The sequence below is a fragment of the Triturus cristatus genome, chromosome 7, assembly GCF_964204655.1.
Source record: "Triturus cristatus chromosome 7, aTriCri1.1, whole genome shotgun sequence".
Classification (NCBI taxonomy): Eukaryota; Metazoa; Chordata; class Amphibia; order Caudata; family Salamandridae; genus Triturus; species Triturus cristatus.
This window is the reverse complement of record NC_140590.1, coordinates 811,376,193-811,402,858: the sequence shown is the minus strand read 5'-3', so window position 1 is coordinate 811,402,858 and position 26,666 is coordinate 811,376,193. Positions and strand designations below refer to the sequence as shown.

The 26,666-nt window shown below is 46.9% G+C and overlaps 1 protein-coding gene across 3 annotated transcripts in view; it reads left to right on the top strand.

Moving 5' to 3' along the window:
- LOC146810620 (proton-coupled amino acid transporter 1-like) overlaps positions 1-26,666 on the top strand; it is a 444,495-nt gene that overhangs the window by 144,460 nt on the left and 273,369 nt on the right. For all 3 annotated transcript variants that reach the window (XM_085617675.1, XM_085617676.1, XM_085617677.1), the window contains one exon: positions 4,540-4,628. In XM_085617675.1, coding sequence (XP_085473801.1) covers positions 4,540-4,628 — 89 coding nt within the window. The remainder of the gene's footprint in view (positions 1-4,539; positions 4,629-26,666) is intronic.

Genomic DNA, 26,666 nt, shown 5'->3' with positions numbered 1-26,666 from the left:
ATATTAATTAGTTCTGCAAAACAAATGTACATATTACTGATACTATCCTATGTTTTTAACATGTATATAAGTGACTGCAAAAATAAGGAAATCATTTATTATAACTGTTTATCTACAATTGCTTCACTATTGAATTACAAAAAAAGATGTATCTATATATAAACAAATAGATAAAATTAATTTTAAGTACTGCAACACTTTAAGGCCAGAGTTTATTTGAAGCATCTTTAATCTACATATACTTACTTCCTTTATGCATCTCTATACCTTTGATGTACTTATGGGTCTTTAAATATATTACTTTTCTTCTAATTCAGCATATCCAATGCACTACCCTATTTCTCACCCTATACGTCTCTCAATATATCCTCTACCTCAACTCTGACTCATCTCAAGCCTCTTTCTACTACTCTTTCCAATGTACTACCCAATTCCTCACCCTATACATCTATCAATATATCCTCGTAGACCTTCACTCTCTCATTCATTCCAAACCCCATGCCACGACCTTGATCCCCAAAATAACCATTTCTAGACTCTTGCCTACTCTACCCCTCCTTGCATCATCTCACACCTCTTTTACTATTCCGATCCCCCAAAACAAGCCTCTCTAAACCCTTCCCTTTGACTCTTCCCCCTCCACATCCCTTTCACTCATCTCAAGCCTCCTCCTACTGCTATGAAACCCAGAAAAACAATTTTAAATCCTTCTCTCTTCTATCCCTCCACTATCCTTTCAATCCAAATAACAGACTAACATGTCCACCTCTCAAATTAATTTAATATTTCACTATACTAATTCACCACTAAGCCCTTTTGAGTTCCAGAGTACCATACTACTTGCCAAAAAAGCGTTTCAACACTTCATCAGGGGTAGCAAGCGCTATATAAATGCAAACCTTTTCCCCTCTTCTATCCCTCCACTATGCTTCTCACTCCAAATAACTGACTAGCATATCCACCACTCTAATTACTTTCATATTTCACTATACTTATTCACCACTAATCATTTATGCGTTCCAGAGTAGCGTGCTACTCTCCGAAAAAAAACGCTTTAACATCCCATCAGGGGTAGCAAGCGCTATAAAAATGCAAACCTTTTTCCCTCTTCTATCCCTCCGCTGTCCTCAATCCAAATAACTGACTAACATATGCACCACTCTAATTACTTTCATATTTCACTTTACTACTTCACCACTAATCTTTTATGGGTTCCGCAGTAGCGTGCTACTCGCCAAATAAAACGCTTAGACGCCTCATTAGGGGTAGTAAACGCCATTTAAATGCATTGACAATCCAATACAATGCAAGGCGACTCCAAAGATATGCTATGGGAGAGACAGGCTATGCAACGGTGAAAAACGAAATTGGCAGTATTTCACTAATAGGACATATAAACACACCAGTACATGTCCTACCTTTCACACACACTGCGCCCTTCCCATTGGGGTATGTTGGGCCTACCTTAGGGGTGCCCTACATGTAGAACAAGCATTTGCAATGCAGTAGGTCTCACATTTGTGAGAGTTTAAGCTATTAACATTGTAAATGACAATGCCTTTTATTTATGTTTTAAAAAACAAAACACAAATAAAAGGCATTATTATTTACAATGCCAATAGCTCCATCTCACGTAAATGCGAGACCTATTGCATTGCAAATGCTTGTTATGTAGTCTTATATAGTGTGAATTCCGCCTCTGGCAGGAAAAGGAGAAGAACAGAGACTAATTTATCCTCCCCCCCCCCCCCCCCCACCTCCAATCCATGAGGGGAGAGGAACCGAAATAATCAGAGAAGCTCCCTCGCTGGCCCTAAACAGCCTTCCCACCCTAACTTTCCAGTCCTCCTCCCTGCCCTAGACCACTGCAAAGTGAGTGCTAATGACTTCCCATCAGCAGCACTTTGAGGCCTTTGTCGCACCTGGAGGGAGCCAGGCGGCAGGTACATCTCATGCTGTGACAGAAGGAGCAGCCCATTGCCATTCTGCCTCTGACAATTAGCCAGCCTGCGGTGGGTCAGGCTTAGTATATGTATGCCTAGGCTGTAATAACAGCCTTTTACTTTGTGCCCTGAAGTGAAGATCGGGGGCGGGGGGAGGGGGGCTGGCTAATTGGACTGCTTAGTCCACCAAACAAAACTGGCCACCAACCGGTCTCAGTAACAGGTCCATCGCCCCATGTCTGATTTCCCTCTTTGCCAATCGGAGCCTGTCCACGTGTAAGAGTGTTTTTTCATGTTTCTTTACTATCTTCTGGAGGTTGGTGGGTTCGACGCCACCATAACATTCAGAACTGGAGCAAGGTTCTCAAGCTGCCATTTGTGAAGTCATCCAAGCCATGGCTCAAAAAAATAGGGCTTTTATCACTAAAAGCTGTGAAAATGTTGTAAAGAGAAAATGTAAATACTGAGTTAAACCCTTTGAGTTTAAGTCAGTGAGGAAAAGGATGTAGTATTGAAGTCCAAGGAGACCAATTAGTCTATAGAAGTTTACGAAAAGTGATGAAAAATGACAGTCCTCCATGGGCATTTTCAGTAAGACTGGGACCCCAAGGCAGTTTTAGTGTTTTCTGAAGTGCTGTCTGTTCTAGTAATTTCATCTTGCAGCTGATCCAGCTGAACAAAATGCTCAGAGTAAGTTGAAGCTGGGACAAGCCCTGGGTCATCATATCTTCATCAAATTTATGGTGCTGCCTCATCTTGGTCTCTCTTACAGACCCTGGTAAAGATAAAGTCATGTTTGTGGGATGTCTTCAATGCAGGTAGACATTTTGCAGACTTTCAATTAAAAAAAAATAATTTTGGTCTTAAGAAGATAAGAAAGCTTCAGCTTTGGTTTTCACGCCTGCGTTGCACCAATTTGTAGTACAGAAATGCATCCAGCAGAAATGGTGAGCTTGTCTGCAAGATAAGCGGGGGATGCTGGTTGTGACATCTTAGTAAATAATCCAGCTGTTTTTTGAAGATGGTGAGGGCTGGCATCATCATAAGGATAGGGTGATGTGATCCTATTTCTTCAGGCCTTAGACGAGTTGTGAAGTGGCATGTAGGATGCCCCTGAGAGGCACCAGTGTGGAGTATGGAAGGCTACAGAGAAGGCATTGCTACCATCTAGATTTGAAAGTATGAGGGCTTGAGAAAGCAACTTTCTGTAAGAAACTATGACTTTCTCTAGAGGAATGAGCTGGCACCTGGCCGTCTTTGTTTGTTTGGCACTATGCTTCTTGAGGGTGAGGGTGGTGTTAAAGGTGAATCCAAATGACTTGGCATTTGGTTAAAGTGGGGATTGAAAGCCGCCAAACGTTATGCCAGTGAGCCAGGTTTGTGCTGTATCTTGTTGGTTGTTCTTGGCAAATAACATGAATTTGGTCTTGGTTGAGTTGAGCTTAAGGAAGGCACTGGACATTCAGATCTTGATGATGTACAAGTAGTGTTTGAGGCATTGAATGTCTGAAGCAGAGGAGAGTATTATGCCCACATCCTCAGCCCAAGTTTCTTCTACTTTCCAGAATAGAGTTGAGGCTCAAGACAGCAGAGTGCCCAATGTCCCTTGAAATCCATAGCCTCTCTTTTTCCTTTAGTAGTCAAGCTGACTACTTGCTGGCTAGATTTCCTGTCAGTGAGAACAAAGGCATTAGCTGCAGTAATGCCCCTCGACCGTCCCTGGGTGCTGCGTGTCTGTATGTCTAATGAAAGAACTTTCAGCTGTCTACAAAAAAAGAAACTAAATCACATCTGAAGGCTGGATAATGTACAGCATTATAAAAATGTAACAGAAACTTGCTACTGGGAAAACGTTTACAAATATTGAATTTAATCTTTATACTTCCGTCATTGTCCAGCATTACTGCTGGACAAGAATTGATGCATTTTTCTAAGAAATGCCATTGTCTTCCTCTTGGCCCTCATTACGAAATCAGCCTAAATCACGGTGTGAAAATCTAGAGGAAATTAGAAATATCCACGGATATCAGACCCAGAATTTATTTCTGATTTCCCCCCCCGTAATTCCTCAATTCTAAGGGTCTCTGAGGGTCCAGTTTTTAATGGCCTGGAATTTTACCACCCTCGGAATTACTAATAACACTCAGTCATTTAGCATCGGTAACTCCAAGGTGGGAACAATCCTGGCCATTTTCTGGGCCACTCTTAAAGAGGACCTATGTGTTTTTTCACTTTAGACAACTTTCTATTTCTCTTCTGCAACTCTTTTTTGGGTGCCCCTAATGTTCCTTTTTTTCTCTCTCCACAGCTTTGTCTCCTTAATGTGTTACTCTACAGTGCTTTCTCTGACTCACTTTATGTCCACGTCTATTCATTACTCCTTCTCTCTCTGTGTTTCTCTTTCTTTTCTAATGACTTTTCCCCTCCTCTCCCCTCTTTATATTTCTCCACTTATGATAAGATTGTTTTCTCACTTCTGAAGATTCAATCTTGGATTTCCTGTTCTTAGTCTGGAACTTTCTTGCTGCCAATATGCACCACCTTTATAAAGAATTTGTAAACCTATACTAAATATATGCATCTCTTCTCTCTATAGCTGGGCCCCATCAGCCTTCTGGTCATGGGCATCATTGCTGTGCATTGCATGCATCTCCTGGTCAAATGTGCCCACCATATTTGTTTGAGGTAAGTTACCCTAAACCCTCCTGTATGTGTGTATGCTCCATTGCTTTAAGGATTTAACAGTTGTCTGAAAGCTGAACCTTTAAAATTGATGTGGTGAGGACAAACTATTTTGTCTGAGTGCAAAGCCCAAAGGATTTCTTTATTACACTACTATCAGAGGCCTGACCCTATAGTATTTTTCTAACAAGAAGCATTTCCTGCGGGATCTGTATAATCCAAAAGATAGCTTTGCTGTTTAAAGGCAGTGACTAGATCTCTGAAAACCTGACATCTGCAGCTTAAGATTTCAACTGGATACCTCAATTGACTTCCTTGCTCTTCTGTCCATCCCAAGCATATATGTCCAGTCCAAGACATGCAACGTATATTTTAGTGGCTGACAGCTCTGTTGTGTAAAACCTGTAGTTGTAAACGTCCTGTGACACAAGGGATCGTGTTCCCGTTAGTCTGAGCCTTTATTTCTGTGTATACCTGAAGTTTACTGAAGTTTATCTCTTCTGTTACCTGCCTGCAAATCTCAAAGGTCTCAGTTCAAACTCAGATAAAATGATGCTACTATAAGATAAATGTAATACACTACTAGCTATGGTAAAACAAATACAGGGGGGGTGGGGAATACTTCAGTATGCTGTAGTAAAGAAGCATTTTTCCATGGGCACCTACCATTTCTTTCTCACGTTTGCCCTGCACAAAGCAATTGTATTCCTTCCTGAATAAGCATGTAGCAGTAACTGTGGTAGATGATTTATACTCTTTTAGCTAGACTTCATAAGCTATTATTTAAAAAGCCGTTCTTAGACTTGAACCCAGTGATTTTGTACTTTCTTTCAAAAAAGGCTAGGTGATTAGAGTTGAGGTTGGTACGATGTAAACTACTACCATATTAATAAACCACCCCCTATCTACCCATCACTCACCTAGTCTTCATACGCTAGACCAAAAAAAGCAGTCCATGCACAACTCTCAGATCGCAACAGTGACAAACATCTCCTGTATGGTCTTCGATGTGTCTAGAGGTCACATTCATCACTCATAATTCCAGACACCCTTCTGACATCAGATAAAGATAATCACTGGCTCTTTATACTGCTGGACTTCTCGGCCTTCTCTGACATTCTTGCTCATCCCACCGGAATCCACATCCTAAAGTCTCAAATACGATTCACTAGCAACATCCTCTACTGCGTCTCCAATCTCTCTGACACCAGTTTGTTCACCTAGGCTCCTCCAGGTCTCAGAAGTTCCCCCTGACCTGCTCATTTGCCGAAAATCGGATAGACTTCTAACCACAGATTCTCTACCTTGTGAATTTACTCAGGTGCCAGATTGGATCCAGAGATTTTTTGAAAAAAAAATTCCCTTGTGCGTTGAAAGGTGGCATCTTGCAACTCTTTGTCGGATCTGCCCTGCCCCGGATGTGATGTGGGGGCCTGTACGTCTGCACCACTAGGGCATACTGACATCAGTTCCTTTCTTTCCACGCCCTCAAATGCAAATCCAGAGCTCCATCGAATCCTGTCAGATTGACAGTTTTCTTTTCTCTCAAAATGTTTTCCAGTGTGCAACGGACGTGTTCCCTCCAGAAAGGGCAGGGCTTAAACCCTTCAAAGACTCCAACTGACAAATGTCTGTTACACACACCCACAAGATAGGTCTATGGCGCCTTAGTTCCGGGGGTAAAAACAAATGTTCTGACCGAGGTGCTCAACCCTGGCCAGACAAGCCAAGAACCTCTGCTTCCATTTAACGAGTCCCTTACCAATGTGCTTGTGGGCACCAGATCAACGTCTGAATCTTGCCCTATGGTAAATAAACAATTGGCAAGATGACATAGACCCACTCCTGGGGATCCAGATTTTGTATTTCAACACCCCACTCCAGAGAGCGTAGTGGTGCATGCATTTACTAGTTGTCTTTGCCTAATGTGTTCTCCACAACCCCACCCGACAAAGAATCAATACACATGGGTACATTCATCAAGCGTATGTTTTCTTCCGCCAGCCTTGGCCTCAGGTCTGCCTCCTGGGCAGGTTTGTGCATGAGCTGTGGTAGAGGGTGGTGGATATCTTTCCAGCTGTTCTGAATGAAATGTGGCTAGATCTGCAATGCATTGTTTTGGATGGGCAGGATGCAGCGAAGTACTCTATCCAATCAAACATGGATACAACCCAACTGACTGGGTAGAGCAGTTAGAACCAGCACAGTGCTTTGGTGCCAAGCATGTATCTGTTCCACCTTCATCTCTTCTGATGTCCAACAATCCCTTATGGACATGCCCTTTGACAGATCTAGGCTGTTTGGACAACGTCTGTATGTAATTCAGCAGCGACAGGCCTCCCAGTCCTTTCTGGGTAGAGTCCAGGGATAGACCCAATATATCCAACCCCCAGGGGCAACGTTCTATCTGAACCCCAGCACCCCCTCCTTCAGAGGCCAATTGCTCGCCGGGAGGTCGCATCACCTTTTTCCTCTCAGGTTAGAGAAGCATTACATCTGGCCAATAGGTGGTCCAGATAGTGGAACATGTTCTTCTCTACACTTCCTTTGGATATGCCGTCCTTGCCACAACACCTCCCAGGGGATTACCGGTCCATACTCCTAGAAGAAGTTCTAGCTCTCTTGGCCAAGGGAGCCCTAGAAAAGGTGCCAGCATCAGCGATTGGGACTGAATGTTAGCCCTGTTACATTCTGGTACTGAAAAGGACATAATCCATCTGTGCCAATTGGACATTTTCCCCAGTAGAACAAAATGCTCACATTGGCCCTTGTTCTGTCTGCTCTGTACCCAGGAGACTGGATGGTGGCATTGGATTTGCTTGACTCCTATTTCCACAACCCTGTCCTTCAGTCCCACAAACACTACCTGGTGTTTCAGGTAGACCAAGAGCATTTTCAGTTCACTCTGCTCCCCTTTTGCCTTTCCAGTGCACCTCTAGTGTTCACAAAGGTGATGGTGGTGGTTGCAGCCCACTTGCGACGGTTGGGAATACCAATCTTCCCCTACCTCGATGACTGGCTACTGAAGGCAAGTTCGCCTTTAGCAGTCGTAAGACACCTCCAGAAACTGTTAACCTGTTGACATTGTTGGGCTTTTCCATCAAAGTACCAAAGTCACACCTAATTTCTTCAAAACAGCTCTTTCTTTAGAGCCATCCTGGACACTGTGCTTTTCCTAGCCTTCCCTCTTCCTCAGTGGGCATTTGAGCTATGATTCTGATGTTTCAACCCTTGACCTGGGTCTCAGTGAGAGTAGCTCTGAGGCTTCTTGGCCACTTTTCCTCCTGCATCCTGCTGTGGACCACACTTGGGGGCACAGGTGGGCTCTGCAGTTCAATCTTGAGTCTCCGTGGGCTCAGCAGTGATGGAATCTATCAGAGTTCATTCAGATTTTGGAGGAGACTCTGAAAGACCTGCAGTGGTGGTTGCTCAAACGCAATTGGACCAATGGCAGACCCTTCTACGTACCCCACCCAGATCTGATGATTGCGACAGATGCATTGTTGCTGGGTTGGGGAGGCCACCTGAGAGAGGTGGACATCAGAGGACTCTGGTCTCTGGCGGAAGCTTGCCTCCACATTAATGTGCTAGAGTTGCGAGTGATTCACTTGGCACTGAAGGTGTTCCTTCCAACCATCAAGAGGGAATGGGTACAGGTTCTCACGAACAACACAGCAGCCATGTGGATTTACAAAAACTGGGCTGAGTGGTTTGTGATTCCTGTGCCAGGAGGCTCTGTGTCTCTGAAAGTGGCTGAATGCTCAGGGTATTTTCCAAATCGTCCTGCACCTGACAGGATCTTTAAATGCCAGGACAGACCAACTCACCTACTGTTGCCTAGCGGATCACGAATTGCAATTATATTCAGAGATGGCAAAGGGCATTCTCCATCAGTGGAGAGAACCCTGGCTCGATCTATTCACCACTGCAGAGAAGATGCAGTGACCAAATATATGTGCATTCAAGTCTGCATCAGTGATGCCTTCTATCTCAACTGGGGCTCAGGACTCCTGTATGCTTTTCTGACCCTACCTCTCTTCCCCAGAGTACGAAAAAAGATCAAGAAAGACAGGGCCCGAGTCATCCTAGTGGTCCCTGACTGGGTGAGGAGAGTTTGATACCCATAACTTCTGGCTGCCCCTCCGGGAGAAACAATCGGAAGAAGTCTGAAGCACACCCTCTCGTTAGCCTTAATTGGATATTTTCGATTTTAATCAGGTTCAGCGTGCATTCACTCTTTGTTGCGCCCCGTTCCTTTACGCAAAAATTAGATAAACTTCACTGGATGTGGCACGTATGTTCCGTGCCACAGTAGAGTTGCACAGCTTTGTATACATTTGAAATATATAATCACTCGTACTCATTGTTATTGCCAAAGTTCATCCAAGTTTATTCTCTTGTTACAACTGTGTTTAATCCATCACGTCGAAGATGAAGTTCAACATATTTCCACATTTTAATCGCTCAAGAATTGCCCATCCGGGCCTATTCACTGGCATGTAACTGAACTCCATTTACTTCATTACACTTAGATGTCACCCAATGCATTTCGGTTTTTGTGAAAACCTTCGTCAGGGGTATCTAAAAACAATTCAAAAACGATCGTCAAACCCATGTATATTACTGTCACAAATATAACAACCAGTAAATAATAAACAGAAAAAATTAGAACTACCCATGAACATTTCCCCAACCCTCTGTTTGTGCCGAAATAATCAACACCGAAAATTCACCCATCTTAAAAGTTACTTCCCATATTTCTAACTGAATCATTCTTAAACGTCCTGTAAAGCAAAATTCTAACTGCCATCCATTAGCGTACTCCCTGAATCTACCTGTCCTCAAATAAATTCCCTTGGTGCATCACACCATGTGCAGCCTCCTCATGTACAGACTTATCTACATTTCACTCGTGATCAAACTTATATTTCCATCGCCATTTCAATCCCCAATGTTATACAGCCCGTCTCACTCTGTCCCCAACAACTCCGTTTGTACCTGAAATCTTCGTGTTGTTGCTAACGCCCTGTGTAACCCTCGAGCTCTGGCGTCCTCACTCAAATCCCACTATTCCGCTCCTCCCTCTTTTTAAACCAAACGTTGCCTTCCCCAGCTGTGTACCATCAATGACGTGAATATCTACTCCCGTCCCCTTAAACTAAAAAACATGAACTGAAACCTATTTAAACATTGCTATAATGGTGTTATATGTACGTTAATAAATTTAACAGCATGATGACAATGACTAATTTGCAATCGTATTTCCATGTTAATGTTATTGCGCGAAGAATCTTCGACGTGATCTAAGCAGATTTCATCCTGAAAATGGTATTTGTTCCGTGGGTGCTTACAGGGGCGGATCGGGTTCTGTGATAAACAATCGGAAGAAGTCTGAAGCACACCCTCTCGTTAGCCTTAATTGGATATTTTCGATTTTAATCCGGTTCAGCGTGCATTCACTCTTTGTTGCGCCCCGTTCCTTTGCGCAAAAATTAGATAAACTTCACTGGATGTGGCACGTATGTTCCGTGCCACAGTAGAGTTGCACAGCTTTGTATACATTTGAAATATATAATCACTCGTACTCATTGTTATTGCCAAAGTTCATCCAAGTTTATTCTCTTGTTACAACTGTGTTTAATCCATCACGTCGAAGATGAAGTTCAACATATTTCCACATTTTAATCGCTCAAGAATTGCCCATCCGGGCCTATTCACTGGCATGTAACTGAACTCCGGGAGAGCATTCTTTCACAGCAACAGAGCCAGGTCCTGCATCCGAGCCCGCACAACTCACATCTCCATGGGTGAAGAATGAGTGGCAACAGTTAATGGCTTTCGGTTTTCCTCCTGAGGTGCTTGGTGTCATCCTGGCGGGCATGTGTCCATCCACCAAAACTGTCTGCAGGACGCTGGGAGACCTTTGATGCCTGGTGTTCCGCTCCCATGACATCCAACCCTTGAATCCAAAGTTGTCTTACATCTTTTTTTGTCTGTCTTCAGCCCAGCTAAGCTCTGGCAACAGGTAAGAGTTATCTTTTAGCCCTTTTGGCATATTTTGCCTTTAACAGATCAGCCATCACTTTTCAGACCACCTGTTTTGATGTATTTACTGAAAAGGCTGATCAATATGTTCCCGCCAATGACTTTTATGATGCCACCTTCATTTGGTTCTCGCCTACCTCTAGTGAACTCCCTTTGAACTGATGCACAGCTGTCCTCTACTCATATTGAACATCAAAACTGGCTTCCTCATTGGCATTACCTCGGCATGGGAGTGAGCGAACTGTAGGCCCTGTCCGTCCAGCAGCTATGCACATCATTGTTCCTGAACAAATTGGTCCTACGGACAAAAGTGACATTCTTGCCGAAAGTAGTTCTGTCCTTCCACATCAGGCAACCCACCAACTCACTCAATTAAAGAGGAGGAACGCCTCCACTGTCGTGACCCTAACAAGGCTGTAATTATTTACATTGATCGGACCAGAGACCATTGTTTGAATGATCAACTGGTTGTTGGTTTCTGGGGTACGAAAAAGGGGAATGAGGTGGAAAAGGGAACCATTTCCAGATGGATTGTGCTGTGTATTAAAATCTGCTTTGGACTAGCCAAAAAGCAATCCCAAAAGGCTTGTGAGCGTCCCTTTATTCGTTCATAAAGCACTGTTGTCTGGACAACCAGGTCCGGTGGGATGGGCATTTCGCCTGATCTGTCCTGCAGGAGTTCCTGGTCTGAGCCACCCCACAGACCTTGCACTGGGGGAGGTACTTATTTGGTGTTTGTTCACAAGGGGAGGATTTTGCGGTTAAAAGTTCCTATCGAGAAACAAGTTACTTCATTTCGGCAATGCCTTTTCTGGTAGAGACTCTAACTGCAGATTCCTCACCAAGCCACCATCTTCCCATTTTTGTGGAATGGATTTGCACAGTTCATTAATAAGATCCATCTCTACAGATCTGCACAGTGGCTCATTCTGATTCTTGTAATCTCCACGTCCAATGGTGTGGACAGAGATCAGAGAGAAACCTACGTCAGCACGCAGAGGTGGGTCAGATGTAGAGGCCTCCATGTCACATCTGGGGCATGATGGATCCGACAAAGAGCTGCACAACTCCACCTATCGACGCACAAGAAAGTTGCTATCAAGCAATCTCTGGATCTAGTCCAACACCTGGGGAAGTTAAAAAGGTGAGGACTCTGATTCTCTATCAGAAAAGGGGTTACTGAAGTAAGTAACTTTTTTCTTGACCTATTGTTTTAAGCCTCATCATGTAAATCTCCTTTTTATTCTACTCATTGACTGCATTAAAATCCATCTAAATGCAGACAAAACAAATGTTCATGAAAGTCTCCACTGTTTTGAAATCAAGCACCTCTTGCACTTCCTTTGCCGCTTCCAGACTCTCGTGTTCAGCACATACTGTGAAATTTAACACCACCAAAGCTGAATTGCTCTGCAGTACCAACATTAAGCAACAACTAGTCCTGACCTGACTCAATAACATGAATCTGGATGGATTGAAAGGTCAACTTTTGACCAATGCCATTTCACTTAGATTCACCCTTGACACCAATCTTGCCCTCAAGGAATCCTTGTAAAAAAAACTCGAGATGGATTGGTACCAGCTCTTTCTACTAAAGAAAGTGAAACCGTTCCTTCCAGACAGCAACTTCAGAACAGCCATTCAGGCAAGTGTAATCTTGTATCAGGATGATGGCTATGCCCTGCTCAGTGGGTTCCTAGACTCCACAATGGCTCCCATTAAGAGCATTTTACCGCACACTGCGGCACATTTTATCAAGGGCTTGAAGATATTTGTCCAGAAAGTTTCCAGCTTAATGGATCACCTCTAGTTACCCACCTCTCTGGCGGACAAGCTCACCAGCTCTGGTGGCACTGGCCTCACCATCAGATGAAGAATTGCCAGAACAAAAACAAGCATTTGCAATGCAATAGGTCTCGTAATTTTGAGATTTTGAGCTATTGGCATTGTGAATGGCAATGCCTTTTATAATATTAAAAGGCCTTGTCATTTACAATACCAATAGGTCAAAATTTGGCAAAAGCAAGACCTATTGTATTGTAGAGTGCGGTGTCCCTGAAGCGGGCGCCGCGCTCACCATTATAGTTAAAAGAAAAAAATGAAACTGAGTGCGGTGTTCCTGAAGGGGGCGCTGCGCTCATCATGCAAATGTATTTTAAAAAAAAGTAAAAGGTGAAAGAATGCGCCTTGTCCCTGAAGCGGACGCCGCATTCTTCTAAAAAGTAAAGTAATAATAAAAAAAAAGCGTTGCCCATGTGCCGTGAGTGCTGTGGGGTTAGGGGACAGCCACTTTTAAAGTTAGAGCAGCATAGCGCTCTATACGAAAAGCAGCCGCCATTGTCCTGTGTGGGTGGGCTGCAAATATAAAAAGCAGCCGCCATTTATTTAATTATTTATTATGAGTTTTATATAGCGCTGGCTAGACCCGGAGGTATCAGAGCGCTTTACATGAGGATCAGCGAGTTACATGTTACACAATTACAACAGTTGCAGGAGCCAAGAATAAACAGAAGGAGAAAAACTGTGAGTTGTGCCTGGCTTAGGTAAAACTCAATAAAGTTTGTTTAAAAAAAAAAATCATCATTCATGCTACGACTATAAGTGAACACAATGTTTTTTTGAATACGTTTTAGAGATACTGGAAAGGCAGAGGTATTACTGTCACCAAATCAAAATGCTAATTTTTGAAAACTAGTGTTTAATATTTGAGACATGCAGTATCTTCAGCAGGTATTACACCAAAAGTTGACAGGCACCTATGCCTTTGAACAATGATTTGTTTAAGTATTTTCTTGGAATGAGCAAATACTATGTGCACTTCATTCAAGGTTAAGATGTTTTACTTGAACCTTTAAGGAGATTACTTAAATTTGAATGGTGTAATGACCAAGAAAAAGCGTTTCAGCACATCAAAGAGACTATCGGGTTTGCATCTGCACTTAAACCATATGATCCTAATGGGAGAAATGTCATCACAGTTGATGCCAGTGGCATAGAATTGAGGCAGTCTTTAGTTCGGTAGTGGATGGCAAAGAATATACTGTAGTCTTCAATTCAAGAGGACTAAAAATTGCAGAGAAAAAAAATATAGTACAGTTGAAAGAGAGGTCTTGGCAAGTGTGTGGGCAGTAGAAATATTTTAAAGTTATTGTCCCCATTAGTCAATAAACAAAATAGTGCCCACCCCCTTATAACGCTGACCGTGTAACAAGCCAAGTAAAAGGTCCAGTTGTTATGGGAGGTAACAAATGCAGACAAGGCGGTACCAAGGAGACACTAACAAGCCTTTTTATGAATCAGAAGTCAGCATGTACGAATGACAATGACACAAGCCAATGACAAATATGGGCGTAGAGTGGGCGGAGCTTCCAGGTCATAGTCCAATACAGCATGCTTCGCAGAGCGAGCAGCTGCCCATTGGCTCAAGGTAAAAATCTTAACTCTGCAGTAGTACCACCCTTACCCTGACTTTCATGTAACTAACTTTATAGAGACTTGCTATAATTCTGTCACAGTCTCGTCATTTCAGAACTGAAGCATTTTCAACATTCTATTTAACGAAGCCATAGTTGTTGCTGAGTTATCTTGTGCAACTAACAACCATTGGCAAAGCCGATAGTCCTGGCTTTTTTTAGGTGTAATGTTACTTGTCGTATTATATATCTGGATGCAATGACAGAGGCAGCAAATTACCAGTCGGGCAGTACACTAAGCACAGATGTTAGCTTACTTTTTAAGCCACGCCCTAACTCCATCTGCCACGCCCCTCCGAGAGACCCCCCCCAGTTTTCTCATTCCACTTAAAGCCCTTGCTGTCGCACTTTGATATTCTCAGCCTCATGTGTGACAGCCGACTGAAGTCCTGTGCCTGAGTGCTACTGGTCCTGTGGCAGGTGGATGGCTGTTCGTCCTGTGCTTCCTGGGTATTCATTGTAACAGCACAGAGGCCAGCTGCTCTCAATGTCTCTTGCTTCCGGGTTGTAAAGGTTACTGTGTGGTATCGAGACTGCGTGGCTCACAGCTCTGCTCCCACCTGAAGCTGCCTGTATCAGCGTTAATAAATCTCCTTCAGAAAAAGGCTGCCCTTGGTAAGCTGAAGAAGGCAAGGGCCATGCTGAAAGCTCCCACAAGCCTTCAGTGATCTGCGCATGTGCTCTCTGAGTTTAGTGAAGCTCATCCCGGTGCCTTGGCTCCATGCAACTGCTCCACAGTCACTCAGGACTGAAAAGGGCAGCTAACCAAGTACTTAAGGGTGGGTCGGAAAGCCACGGAGTAAAGAAGATTTCGCTGCTATGTACTCAGACCAGATCAGTCTTTTCTGTAACCACCGTGGTCCTCAACTTTAAACTGCTCTTCCAATTTACCCAAGGCCGGACCGGCAGCATTAGCTTCCTGCGAATTGTGAAGGTGCATCCTTTCTAACCCTCTCTGCATTTTCTCTGAAACTCAAGTCGACCGTGCACAAGATAATTATACAGTCTAGGTTTTAGCTTTCCATTATGGGACGTCTAGCCCTATACTCCATTTGTAAATCGGGATTTCAAGTCCCAGAATGGAAAGCAAAATAAAAAACGTTAACCGAATGAGCTACTCATGCACATACCTGGGAAACTGGAAAGCTCGGGTTAACTCATTGATCAGATGAGCAAATAAACACCCAAATGCTATTGAATTTGCCACACATATTATATAAATACTCAAACAGCTCGCCTCAAGAATATATTTTGTGAAAGGAACTGCGGAGAAGAGTTAAGGGAGATTCTGCACAGTCAACATCGAGTTGGTCAGTTGCTGCTGAACAGAAGCTGCAGCATGTGAACCATTCCTACCAAATAAACATACCTGCCAACATTCTTAGGCCAATAAGTGGTAGGATTTCTCCAGTCTTAAAACCTATAAATAGGTATAAATTTGTGGCACTCGCACTTTAGTGTAAACATCGTAAGCTAAAGCGCGAGAGCTTAAAAAGTAAAGAAATAGATTTTTTTCTATTTCTTCACTTTGGAAGCAATCGCTACACCCACGCTTTAGCTTTCGATGTTTAGATCTAAAGCGCAAGTGCCGTAATTGTAACTAAAGTAACAAGTATAAAAGAGCGCTCACAGTGCGGTGCGCAGTTCTCCCCCTGAAGTGTGATATCAGCCCGGCCATCAGTGAGACTGGGAAGAGGCACAAGAGACAGTCCGTGAAAAGTAGGCAGTTGGGGAGAAGAAGGCGGGTGCGCAGAAACGGAACAGCAGAGAGAGGGAGAAAACGAGGCAACTAGAGTGGATGGCAACGAAAGACGACTGACTGAAAAAACAGTGCTTACCGACTTATGAAGGAGACCGTGTAACGCCGCAGGTAAAAGATCCAGTCCGGATAGGCGGTCACAAAAGGAAACAGGGCCGTAACAAGGAGGGACTAAGAAGCTTCATTATCAATCAGAAGCCAGCGTTTACCAAAGACAATGCCACCAGCCAATGAAAAATATGGACGGGGCTTCCACGGCACTTCCACAAATGTCCCTACTACAGTATGCCTCGCAGACCGAGCAGCGCATGCGCTGCAACGCTAGGCTCGACCTAAAAAACGAGGTGACCGTCCTTCTCCATCTATGTTGCCAAGATTTTAAATTATATCCCTGAATATCCATCAGGACCGTCGCTACCCTTCTTCACTTTAGGAAAGAGCTTAAAATGCTGATCTTTAAAGAAGACTACATCATGACCAATAATTAGTCCATCTCTCCTTTCAGAACTCAGATCTCCCTGCTTAGATTCACTCTCTGATTTTATCCCTGCCTTCGACCATGTACAGTGCCTTGCTTCTTTTCGGCTAGGTTTGCACTTTACAAATACCACATAACTACATATATACATATATATATACATACATTCATAATAAATGCCGCTTTTTATGAGGCTGACTTGGAATGTGAAAGGTTTGCTTTGCAAATGGTCTGCAATGTGCTCTTGCTTAACCACTGTTGCAAGATACCTTCTGCCATTCACGGTCTCTCAGGCAGGATATGTCTCATGCAGGATGGGCTGAAAGTTTACACTTGGATAATTCATATGTGACCGCTTAGGAGAAAATCCTGAGGGGATTTACTGGACACATGTTGTAACTGTTACAGTTGAGGGAAAGAACACAGCAAGCCGCCTACAACCTCATCGGGCCGGCCGCGTCGGATGGGCAGACGATATGGTTGACATCAACAAAAGACAACCAGGTCTTAAACCGTTACCAATAAACAAATAAATCTGTCAAATATAATGACATTTACACCGTTCGTCTGCTACATTCAAGTGGTTCTGAGTCAAAAGAGAATATCGACGTCACTCGAGTGCATCCCCATAACATGTACCACCTGAGTCCCCGAAAAGCAGTCCAGCCAATGTGCCTCAGTCAAGTGGAGGGCCCCCGTCGTTCAGGTTCTACCTGCGTCTTGTGTGCCTGTCCCGTCCTGAGGGGGGTCGGAGGCAGTGGTGATGGTGTGGTCTAGGAGGTATGCCTTGGGAGGAGCCCAAATGTCTCGCGGGCAAGAGGAGGGAGGTGATAGTTCAGCGTAAATGCGCAGCTGCTCCTGGCAATACACAAGGTCCGACAGCCAGTCCTTGAATTTGGGGGCACGTCCTCTGCCCCATCGGCAGGCGACTCGCCTCTTAGCAAGGAGAAGGGCCAAGGAGGTGTATTGTCGTACCTTGGCAGGTAATGGTTCAGTGAACCCTAAAAGAGCAGTGACGGGGTCGGTGGGGACGTGTATACCTGTCATTTTATCTAATGCATGGAGGACTTCCCTCCAGTAGGCTTGGACAGGGGGACAGCTCCAGCCCAAATGGCCGAAGTCTGCGCCCGCTGCTCCGCAACGATCACACCCATCGCTGTCGCGCAAGCGTAGTCGATGTAAGCGAGCAGGGGTATAGTATAGTCGGTGTAGGTATTTGTAGTGTATTTGGCGTAGCCTACTGTTGGAAGAAATTTCGCCAGTCTGACGGCAGAAAAATGACCATTGTTCGTCAGTGATAGGGTGTCCCAGTACCTCCTCCCATCTGCCTCTGGTTGGGGTGGGGTCATGGTCACGCGCCTTCTGGGTGGTGCGATAGAGCAGGGATACCACATGCGCGGGGCAGTCTGTTGCAAAAGGGCGTGTAGAGGAAGCGTGGTGGGGGGTTCAAGTGGGAAGCATTGTGTTAAAGAACGCACATTTTGCCTGAGTCTCACATAATAGAAGCGTTCCAGGGGGGTGGGGGACGTGTCACCAAAAAATTCTTCACTTGTGATAAATTTCCTGTGTGTGTAGAGGTGGCCCCAGGTGAGGCGGGACAGTTTACGTAGCATGCGGCGGCATCCTCCCTCCTGTGTGATCGGGAGGGGCGCCAAAGGCAAATAGAGCAAGGAGCATTGGGTTCTGCGCGCTAGTTCTCGCCAGGCGCTGGTGGTGCATTGTACTGTGGTGTTAGCTAGGTGCCTGGGGACCGCTGGGGTGCTGAGGTACACCGTACAGGGAGTGGGAGTGCTATACCCGCTTTCTACAGCTAAGTGAGGCATGTAAGGGGGGGTGCATCCAGTAAGCCTAGAAGTGCGCCTGGGCGCAAGCAAAGTAAAGCTCTAGATCAGGGACTTCGAATCCTCCGGCGGCGAAGGGTCGTGTGATGACGTTCCAGGTAAGTCTGGGTTGTTTTCCGCCCCATACCAGATGGATTAACTGGGTTTTTATGCTTTAAAAAACATGGCGGCAGGGGGCTTGAGGAATGTTGGTGAAGAGGTAGAGCAATTTGGGTAGTACGATCATCTTAATCAGAGACACACGAGCGGCTATGGAAAGGGGTATCGCAAGCCACCTAGAGATGTTGTCAGTCAGGAGATCTAGTGCCCGACCATAATTGGAACGCATCAGCTCGTCTCGGTTGTGGGAGATAATGATTCCGAGATATTTGATCATATCTGCACTCCACGTCCGAGGATAGTCAGTATCGAATTGTGCCGTGGAATTTGTTAAAGGATATATTTGGGATTTTCCCCAATTTATTGTGATCCCTGAGAGGTGGCCAAAAAGGATAAGGAGGCGAAGGATGGGATTGAGGCTGACGGCGGGATCTCGCAGGTACAACGTAAGATCATCGGCATACAGGGAGATGAGTATCTGCCTCTCTGGGTCGATCAGTGCATAATCCCGAAAGTGTTGCCTGACTTTGGCCGCAAGGGGCTCAACCGCTATAGCAAAAAGGAGGGGCAAGAGGGGTCAACCCTGTCGGTTGCCCCGCGCTATCGCGAAGGGAGATGACTGGACTCCGTTGATCAGGACTCTAGCTTGTAACTCAGGGTACAGCACCCTGATCCAGGCTAAGAAAGGATCAGGAAATCCCATTTGTTGCAGCACAAAGGCGAGATAGTCCCATTCCAGGGAGTCAAACGCCTTGGTGGCGTCCCAAAAACTCGCCGCGGCATTCATGTCGGGGTCAATGTCGTGGAGTATCGCGAACAGGGTGCGCAAGTTATGAGAAGTGCCTCTGGTGGGTACAAACCTGGATTGGTTGGGGAGTACCAGGGCTGTCATAAGGGGACTAATACGGTTGGCAATTAACTTAGCCAGAATTTTAGCATCGACGTTAATTAATGAGAGCGGCCTGTAGGAGTCGCAATGTGTGGGTGACTTACCAGGCTTAGGCAGGGAGATGAAACGCGCCTCGCGCATGGTTGGGGGAAACATGCCCGTTTCGCGAGTCTCCTCATAAACGTGTCTCAACACCGGGATAAGTAGGTGACAGAATGTTTTATAGAATTCAACCGGGAGGCCGTCGGGACCCGGTGCTTTTCCCGACTGTAATTGCATGATGCCAGATACAATCTCCTCGTCTTCATGATGTTCAAGGAGAAACTCACGCTGCCCATCTCCCAGCCAGGCGATCGCAGTGTCCTCAAAAAAGGGGGAAAATCTGTCTGTTGAGTTCTATGAGACTTGTATAAGAGTTTATAGAACTTGCGGAAGGTCTCCACTATGTCAGATGTGTTTCTATATAATTGGCCGTCCTCACCTTCTATCTCAAGGACCACGTTGGAGAATTGTGTAGGGCGAATTTGGGACGCCAAGGCCTTCCCCGGTCTGTCTCCCTCCCCATAGTCGTGCGCTCTGTAGTATTTCCCTCTGAATCTGCATTCACGTTCCGCTGTCTCCTGATACTCGGTAAGCAACCCGCACAACTGGGACTGTAGTTCATGGGTGGTGGCATGTTGTAACTCGGTTTCTGTTTATTGAGCTCCGACTCCAACCTACGCAGGGTGGAGCGGAGATCACGCAAAATTCCCCCGCTCTTCGCAATGCACAGACCGCATATGGTAACCTTAAAGGCTTCCCATATTGTGGAATATTGTTTCACCGAGTCTTCGTTCAGAGGGAAGAAGTCGGTGATCTCCTGCTCTAGTTCTTGTTTAAACAATGGGTCTGTCAACGAGAGCGGATTGAGGCGCCAGGCCACGAAGGGTGAGTCTTCATGCGGGGGGGGCAAGGGTGATGAGCACTGGGGAGGGGTCGGAATAAGTGCGAGGGAGTTGGGAAGCGTGCGTGAGCCACCGAGCGAGACCCTTGGTAGCGAACCAACCATCAATTCTAGACCAGCAGGAGCGGGCCGCAGAGTAGCAAGTACCCTCTCACAACTGCGGGTGCAGGTGGCGCCAGCCATCTAGTAGCTCATGGTCAGCAACTATCAGTTTGAGTGTAGACTGTGAGTTGGAGTAGTGATGCGGTTGCGGATGGGACCGGTCCAGTGCAGGGTTCAGTGTGACATTAAAGTCACCTCCCCAGAGCAGGTGGGTGGATCCAATATCTAAAATCTTACCCCAGAGCACCCCCGAAGAACTCAGTCATCAATGTTAGGACCGTAGCAGGATACAAATGTGAAGGACTGGGCGGGCGGCCAGCCTGCCCCAGATAATGGTGTATCGACCCTGTTTGTCTGCAAGGGAGCCTATGGGGGTGTAGGGGAGGGTTTTCTTTACAAGGATACGTGTTCCCCGGGCGTAGGAGGAGTAAGAGGAAAAGCATGTATAGCTTGTCCAGCGGGATGCGAAAGTGGTGGGAGCAGCGGGACTGAAGTGCGTCTCCTGCAGCATCGCACAGTGAACATTGTGCCGGTCTAAATAAGAGAGAATGTGGCGGCGCTTGCGGGGCTCTCCTAGGCCTCGGACATTCCAGGTGATGAAGTGATATGCGGGGGACCTAGAGCAGTCAGTCATGGGAACGGCACATGGCGTATGTGTATGAATGCAGACGCAGGTAGAGTTGGTGTCGATGCGCAAATACGTGGATGTGCGACAGAACGGTGGTACATAACAGGTCACGGGATTCTAATTTGCTGTAAAGAACATGTGAACACCCCCCTCCCTCATCAGCAGCCCAATCCTGCCATGGCCCACATCCCACCCCCCCCTCCGTCCCTTCCAAAGTGCCATGTTCCCAACTGGGGAAAGTGGCCTAGAGAACAGAATACCTTCCCAAAATGTATAGCTCAACAACAGTAGCAAGGGTTCACCTGGTGGGTGGAGTCCAAGAGGGCGGCCAGAACCTCCTCGCGGCAGTGAGGGTGTTCGGGCGGACATATAGCAGATCATCCCAGTCTAGTAAGGATATTTTCTTCAGAGTGGATAAGTGGCCTTGACAAGATCGTAACGGATGCACGGTGTAGTCATTACTAACGTGGAGGCCACAGGTGTCAGAAGCAAGCCGGCAGCAATTTGTGTCGGGCAGGAGCTCTGCTCTGCACCGCGCTGGGGTAGAGGAGTGCAAGAGTTCAAGGGGTCCGCAGTTGGTGCTGGCCAGCTGGAAAGGGCATTTTATCCAACCGTCGTCGCATACAGCATCCGGGAGAGTCCATGAGACCCCCCTGTGAATTATGCCAGGCTTACTTCCACGAGGTGAGGGCCAGAGCCAAAGCGTAGCGGCACCAGGTTATTTGATGTCGGAGGTGTCACCGCCCCCCTCCGGGCGGTGCTTCGGAGAGGAGCGGTCCACCGGCTGTTTCGGCAGAGTTTTGAGGAAATCTTGTGCTTGCTGCAGGGTATTGAAGAAGAGCGGCTTTCCAAGGTGCGTAATTTTCAGATGGACCGAGAAGAGCATGGCGTAGGGAAGACCTAGTTGTTGTAATCTCTTCTTGACGGGGAGGAATTTCTGCCTTTTGTTCCTGAACAGTCACAGTAAAGTCCGGATAGAGAGAGACGTCCATCCCCTCAAAGCGAAGCTGGCCATGTTCCCTGGAGAGGCGGAGGGCAGTGTCGCGGTCCCGGTAGTTGAGCATCCTGGCGATGATCGGTCGGGTGTGGCCCCCGTTACCGGGCGTGCTGCGCGTGACCGGTGAGCCCGTTCAACCACCAGGACCGGTGATAAGGCCTCTCTGCTGAGCAATGTGATAAGGAGACGCTCAACGAAGTCTTCCATTCTGCCTGTAGCGGTCGATTCCGGCACCCCTGGGATTCGGAGGTTGTTCCGCCTAGAGCGGGATTCTAAGTCTTCATTTTTGGCCGCTATGACTTTGAGGACCCGCTACATTTCCAGCGTACGAGAAGCAGTGGTGGTGGTTGAGTCTTCCAGGTCCGAAATGCGGCGCTCTGTCTCCACCAGTCGGTCGTCGTGTTTGTCCTCCCTGTGCATGACACCATCGAGTCTGGCGTTCATGGAGTCCATCTTCGATTCGATGGAGGTCAGGCTGGGCTGCATATTCAGAAGGAGTTCTTTCAGGTCCGCGGTGGACGGGGCCGGGCCCTCCGCCTGGTCCTCCTCATGTTCCGCCTGGGAGCGGGTGGTCTTCCGAGCGTCGAAGTTTAGCTTCGGCTGACGCCTGTCCGGCTTCCCCATGGCGTCTGGAGTGGGAATGCTTCGTAAAGAGAAAGGCCAGGGGTGTAGTCTTCCCACAGCGACAGGTGTGACCCGGTGAGGGCAGGGCCCAGGTGGTAGGTGCGACTCTGCGTTCCCCAGCGGCTCTACAGAGTGACTGACGCCGCGGTCCCAGGAATCGATGGACCCTGCTGCCTGATCCCGGAAGCGCCACAGGAAGGGCCACACCAGTGGGGCCGGTGCCCCCGCGCTAGTGCCTCCGCAGCGGCCCAGGCGCCAACAGTCCGTCCCCAGACCAGTCAGGGTCCCACGGCCGGGTCTCCAATCACAGGCCGAGTGGCCAGGTATATGGGTCCTCCGCACCACGATCAGGGTCAGCCGAGCGTCCTCTTCACAAGGGCCTCACTCGCCCCATGGCAGCAGGTCGGGGCAGCTTCATGCAGAGCGCCGATACTTGCTGACTTGTCAGTGCGCTGTAAGCAGGCCCAGGGTACCCATCTCAAGAGGGGGTGAAGCAGCAGTAGTGGTGGACCAAAGCGGGACCTCCGGAGCCCACCCCACGCGGCGTGCACACAATGCCCGACTTCACCTTCACGGGGGCACCGGCCTCTCCGTCCTCAGAGCACCCAGGGGAAACGCCGCCACTTCGTGCGCGCCGCCTCTCGATTCCAGCAGAGGGCCGACCGCGGGGCTCAGTCAGACGTCTTCAGGATTTCGCGCCCACGCCGGGAAACTCAGCAGGAGCGGCAGAAGATCAACACAGGAGCAGCGCAGGCCGTCGCAGCGTCCCAGGCCAGGTGATAGAATAGGCGGAAGTCGTGCAGATCGGCAGCCGTCGCATGTGTGAGCCAACCGGCCACGGGGGCATCAATCACGCACCCGTGTAGCTTCACTGTAGCGCCGTCTGTTCGTGGCAGGCCCCCAGCCCCGTCCGCTTCTCTCCGCTTCAATGTGTCAGGGGCTGCGGCCGAGACAGAAGCGCAGATCTGGGGCCGCCGCGGGGGTGGGAGGGGACTACCCCTCCCTTCCCTCACGCTGATCGCAGCTGACTCACCGGTCAGGTAGCCCCCTCATAGTCACGACACAGGCGCTTCAGCGCTGTCCCTCTTCCGAGTGGCACTCTAACCAGCCTGCCTGTCTGCCATTTTGTAGAGCTCGGTCACGGAGGTCGGCCGCCAATGCTCTGGAGCGCTCAGGGTGCTTTTGCGGAATCTAGTGGCGGTGAGCTAGTGTAGCGGTGTTCCGACGCCAGAATCTGTACTTTCAGCGCGTCTGGTGTCCGAGATGATCAGGATATCGGACGGATAGCTGCCCGAAGTGCAAGAGCCTCACGCAAGTGTGGCCATCTTGCTTGGCGCCCTCTAGCGCCCCCAGGTTTTCTCAGATCTTAACAAGAAGGCAACGGTCTTCTTAATGACATTGTTTATGATCTTGGCCTGTTTGCAGATACCAGCGGTGTCATCGCTCTGTCTTTATGGTATTTCTCAGCAGTATTTGACAATGTCTTTCATGACACTCCTGCAGCACTCCAGGTACTGTTTATCATTCATCTGTGATTGTGCTTCCATAGCACTCAAATAAAATTTCTTTGCTTTTAAATCACAACTTTATCATCAAATACAGGGTATCCGTATGGGAAGCACATTCACTCCCAGTCTGGCTTGCCTGTACATGGCTTCCTTTGAAGAACACATTCTAGGTGAGACCAACCCATTCCATCAGCACATTTTGCAGTGGCGATGTTTTATCTACGATATCATCTTGTTCTGGAGAGGGGACGAAGAACTCTGTATCACGTTCTGCAATTGGGTCAACACCTTGGACCCATTTCTTAAATTCACAAGCACCAGATCACGACACGAGATTCCCTTCTTAGACCTACTTATCTCTTTGGACAATGGCTCCCTACACACTACCAACTATAGGAAACCTACAGACAGAAATAGTCTCCTTATCTACGAGAGCCATCCTCCCAAGGCACTCAGGAATAACTTACCGGTCGGTCAATTCCTGCGCCTACGGAGGAATTGCGATACCCTCATGGAATTCGAAAAACAATCAGAAATCCTCAGAGACAATCTGCAAAAACGCCTTTATCCAAGAAACATCATCTGCCAGGCACAAAAGAGAGCAAGAAACAACCCGCGGGCTGCCCTCCTTGAGGTGAAAGAAAACCCCAAATCAGACATGATTACATGTGTCACCACATTCACGCCCAGTTCCAACAAAATACAGAAAGTTATAAGGAAACACTGGGACATATTGAAGTCGGGCACCTTTTCAGCTGCCCCCCCCACTCTTTGCATTCAAACGTACTCAAAACTTAAGAGACCACCTAGTCCATACCAGACCCAAGCAACAACTGACACGGCAACCCACACTATGGGCTTTACCACCAGTGGTGGGCCATTTCCCCTGTGGATCCTGTTCCACCTGTGCCGAAACCACCACCTCTAAACAGATTGACCTGGGTCTAGCTACACCATGGTGCCAGACTAGAGACACCAATTGTAACACCACCAATTTTGTCTAAACCATTCTTTGCCCTTGTGGCAAAAGATATATCGGCATGACCACCAGACCGGTTAAGATAAGGATTGGCGAACACAAAAGCACAATAAGACGGGGTAGAGCTAACACTAAACTACTCAACCACTTTCTGGAACAAAGACACCCTGCAAACAGCATTAGGTGGACAATCATAGATTCTAATCCACTCTGGACTAAAATAACCTTGTTTAGGCAGGAACGACGATGGGTCCACAGATTAAAATGTGACACGACGGGACTCAATGATGAGATCCCATGGGTTGAATTGATCTTTTAACACATGACACCAATAGTCTAAGGAATACTGTCTTACTTTACCACACATGAGTCCATAACATCATATATCACTATGTGGGTCAGAACTAATGAAGGTGGCTCTCCCTTAAACCGTTGATTCTTCCTAGGGGACACAAACCCTGTTCCCTCTTTGCATCTCGTTGGACTCTGCACACCTCCCTATGACTGTTCAGGAGATGAGCGACATTATAGCACTTTACTGAAACCTTTTTTGTTTTAAGGTTGCCCACACCATGCTGCTACAAGCAGGGTAACATCAATATACAAGCATATTCAATCGGCATCACGTTGTTTTTATCACACTAAACCAGATGTTTTTCTGAGAATATACTGCCGATCTCATTTCCCACACTCCAGGCTAAGATGGCCGCCTTGTTTACTCTCATCCACAACACTACGTTTGCCACCTCCAACACGCTCCCTCGTGTGACGCGTCAAAGCGCACAGACCCGACACACAGACCCGCCCTGACAACACGGACGGTGTCACTACGGAGGGTTAAATATCGGCACAACTCACCACCCCGCTCCGTTCCCGGCACACTACGAAGGTGGGCTAGGTTTACGGACCCTTGACAGGCGAGCACATGTAAGTACTAGACGTACCGACGATTATGTCCACCTAGAAAGGCACACTCAAACTTGGTCCGACTGCTGTCTGCGCGCACTTTTTTTAATAACGCTCCTATTTTCTATCCAGTCACTCAGCCTGCAACCGAGAGGGTGCCGACGGAGCCCGATCTCTGAAATAGAAGGGTAGGCATGTAGAAACGTATATGACACTATGCATGTGTTATTCCATCACGTCCATGTCACTGCCATTACGAGTGCTTTATGAATCGGTTTTACAACGTGTATATGCACAGCCCTTTTTCATACCATTTGCGATACCAACGGGATCAGCATGTTCGGTATGCTCACCTTTGACCACGTTACTCACGGCTCCTATAGTGACGTTTCTTCCTGTACACATTAATAGCCTTAGATTATTATGATCCTTCATCTAACCTCATCCCCGTTGCTACATCTAGGTGGTATCATTTAAACAGTTGGCAATAAGCATGGACAATTTATAAGGCACACTATCACTGATAGCGCCTGTAGACTACACCCCCATGCATAATGATCAGCTGCACAGGGGACAATATACCTCTAACCAGGTCTAAATGATTATATGGACAGATAGTGTGCATGCGAGAACAGCATAGCACACCTTTGTGTTTATTAGCAATATAGACACTCCATGGTAATTATGTTTGACCAACATGCTAACACAACTTTTATGTGTGTCTGTCTTGTTTTGTTTTTCTCTATATATTTTTTTGTCTCACCAAGTTG